Source organism: Sinocyclocheilus grahami, unplaced genomic scaffold (genome assembly GCF_001515645.1).
Source record: "Sinocyclocheilus grahami isolate Dianchi unplaced genomic scaffold, SAMN03320097.WGS_v1.1 scaffold295.1, whole genome shotgun sequence".
Taxonomy (NCBI): Eukaryota; Metazoa; Chordata; class Actinopteri; order Cypriniformes; family Cyprinidae; genus Sinocyclocheilus; species Sinocyclocheilus grahami.
In genome coordinates this window covers 980,318-983,899 of record NW_015505474.1, presented here as the reverse complement: position 1 = coordinate 983,899, position 3,582 = coordinate 980,318, and the positions used below count along the sequence as shown (strand labels likewise).

At 32.5% G+C, this 3,582-nt stretch overlaps 1 protein-coding gene across 1 annotated transcript in view; it reads left to right on the top strand.

Annotated features, from left to right (window-relative positions):
- Positions 1-3,582, top strand: part of LOC107600990 (von Willebrand factor D and EGF domain-containing protein) — a 70,526-nt gene that overhangs the window by 30,820 nt on the left and 36,124 nt on the right. The window contains exons 14-15 of the mRNA XM_016292994.1: positions 1,296-1,457; positions 2,980-3,081. Of these exons, the coding sequence (XP_016148480.1) occupies positions 1,296-1,457; positions 2,980-3,081 (264 nt within the window). The remainder of the gene's footprint in view (positions 1-1,295; positions 1,458-2,979; positions 3,082-3,582) is intronic.

Genomic DNA, 3,582 nt, shown 5'->3' with positions numbered 1-3,582 from the left:
CGCTGTGTTTTTCGTTGCCACTGATGATTCAAACGCGAGTTTTGAGCAGTGTAGGGTAGCACTTGTTGTTTGTCATTTCTCTGATCACAAATGCAGACAGAGTTTTATGTTTAAAAAGACAGTATAAGTGATTATAATCAGTAAATATGTCCCCACTGGATGCAACAAATGCCTCGTTTGTAATGAGTTTTAATGTTTTTTTCTCATCGCTCCGGCCGGGAAACAACAGTATGTGAGGGGCGTAACATTTCCGTCACACGCTTGAGGTATTCGGCCAATCACAACGCACTGGATAGCTGGCCAATCACAGCACACCTCGCTTTTTCAGACCGATGAGCTTTGTAAAAATCGACGTGTTTCAAAAAGGCGGGGCATAGAGGAGAAACAATAATGTACAGTATGTGGAAAATAATGTGTTTTTTTTTTTTACTTTAAACTGCATAAACACATTTCATTACACCAAATACACAAAATAATGTTCTTTTTAGCAACATCATATGACCCTTTAAGTATTTTTTTTTAAATGCACTTTGTCAATGTCAAATTAAAAGTTTTATTTTACACTATTCTACATTTTAAATAATTTAGTTTAGAAATCTTTAAAGTTCACTTATTTTGATGTGCTGATTGGCATACTAAAGCACAGGTACTAGATTATAATTTTAACTGTAGTGCATTATTTGCTATTAAATTTAAAGCTTTTTAAAGCCAGTGTAGTAAATTGCAACTTCATCATTATAAATTTGCTATTAACAGTTTTTTAATATATATATATATATATATATATATATATATAATGTATATATAGTTTAATTTGAATGTTTTTAATTTTAGTTAAAACTTTAGTAATTTCATTGTTTTGTTTTTTGTCACGTTTATTTCAGTTTTAGTTAGTGTGCATCAAGTTAAATTAAATGAAAATGTAATTATAATATTTAATAATAACAACCCTGGCAATTAGAAATATATTTAAAGATAATTAAGTAAATATATTTTTCAATATAAATGACATCAAGTATATTTTAGTTTACTTTTCAGTATATTCAGCAATAGAAGCTGTTATGAAATTACAAATAAAGATGTACATATGAACACATAAGAGCACTCTTAACTTCAACTAACTGGATTAAGTATTCATTTAATCTGTAATACGTTTACATTTAATTGTAAATAACAATTAAGTGTTCAAACGCATTACATTCAGGTCTTTTAAAGTATATTATTTCTATACTATTAACATTTATTTGGTTGTCCCTTTAAGAAAAAATCCATTAATATTTGTTAATGTTTTTTAGTACATGAATGGAATTTGGATCCCTGAAGAGCAAGGGAGAACCAAAGCGTCCTTCCTGAGCTCTAAAGCGGTGGACTGCTCCGTCCCGAGGCTCGGCAACATGGCCATCGACACGATGGACTTCACGGCCAGCGAGCAGCCCTATGCCAGATGGGAGATTAAGGTACCTGTCCATCAATCTCAGGGACAGGGATCTGTCCAAGGCTTCATGTGATTGATTTTCCACTGCCATTTTTTGCAGTGACTGAATGAATCAAAATGTCATCGTTCTGATAAAAGCAGGCCATCTTTTTCGAACCGTTCTATTGTGATTGAAAGATGAAGCGGGCACTGAATTGAGAACATTGGCAAAATGCAATTATGCAGGAAGTCTCCTTCACAGTTGTGGGTTTTAACGTTTAAAATCAGTTTGAATTTATGCTGGCCGCACGCACTGTTTGAGGCCAAGCTAAATGACGCGTGCCGGGCGCTTTAAAATATTATATCACGGCAAAATCATCGAGCCGTGAGATAGAGGAGAGCTTTGCTATTCTGAATGACAGTCATAATGGCAACACAATCATTTTAATCATTTTTATGCTTTGACAGCCCATATAGGAAACCAGTTTGGCTTTATCTTTAAGTATATGGCTAACATAAACATTAAAAAGTTCGTAAACTCCATTTGAGTCTTGTGATCATTGACCTCGTCGCTCAGTCCCAAAGTGTGGCTTGATCTATGTGTGTACGTGTTAATGAGTGTGTTTACTGATGTAAAAAATGGATGGCCTGTGATGAGGAGAATCATTAACATGAATTGAAATGTTGAAAGAGCCACAGGGTGTCTCTGAAGGTCAGCGCAAAGACGTATCCGTGAGGTAATACATCTCGAAATCCACCTAAACTCCTGCCCGCATTAATCTCAAAGGCTCGTGGGATTAACACTCACTGAGAGGGTAAAAAATGAACCTCGCTTTTGGATTTACACAAACTACACTCTTAAAAATAAAGGTGCTTCACGATGCCATAGAAGAACCTTTTTGTCTAAATGGTTCCATAAAGAACCTTTAACATCTGAAGAACCTTTCTGTTTCACAAAAGGTTCTTTGTGGTGAAAAAAGGTTCTTCAGATTATAAAAAGGTAAGAAAGAGATGGTTCTTTAAAGAACCTTTGACTGAATGGTTCTGTGTGGAACCAAAAATGGTTCTTCTATGGCATCGCTGTGAAGAACCTTTTGAAGCACCTTTTATTTTAAGAGTGTAGTGCTGCTAAAGACACTCTGTCTGAAGTATTACAAGAAGACGTACTTTTTTGCATCACCTGCCAGTGGCGGATGAGCTGAGAAGGTTTACCGGCTTCTTAATATGCATTTTGCATTACCTTTATTAAGCATTTATTTTGATTGATATGACAGTCCAAATATTTAGCTGTTGTTTTCTCTTTTTTTCCCCCCTTCACGTTATATAATAATGACTCAGATCAATGTTCATGTGGAGGTATTTGAGGTTTTTGGTGAGTAGGCATATAATAAACAGCATCATGTAGAATCAACCACACAATTTTTCATTGTCAGGGCATATTTTGTGACAAATAATGGTCGGTTGACTGCACATTAGGCTTTAAACAATAAAATAGATGTATTAGTAGTACTACATTTACTCAGGATAGTTATCTAAACCTCTCTGGTTCTCTTTTTCTTCTTCAGGTGACTAATGATGGTCGTCAGTACAGCGAGGGCAAATTTTTAACCCTTTATGATGGGATTTGCCAGCTATGTGTGACTGCCTCTGGACTTTGCAAGCTGAAGGTAATGACATTCAGACACTTGAGTAATACATGCGTAAATAGACCTATAGATTTAGATTTTTATAGAGTCCTTCGTTTCTCATATTTTGTTCACAATTAGCATAGAAAATGAGGGGGGAAATACACATGCACATATGCACATAGCAATTCTCCCAACTAGTTATTGTATGCATTGTATCTATATTTGCATTGCCAGAAGGAAAAAAAAAAGTTAAACTTAGTTAGGTAAACTAGGTTGTTGGCCATTTATGACATATATTATATTATATTATATTATATTATATTATATTATATTATATTATATTATATTATATTATATTATATTATATTATATTATATTATATTATATTATATTATATTATATTATATTATATTATATTATATTATATTATATTATATTATATTATATTATATTATATTATATTATATTATATTATATTATATTATATTATATTATATTATATTATATTATATTATATTATATTATATTATGAATAATTAT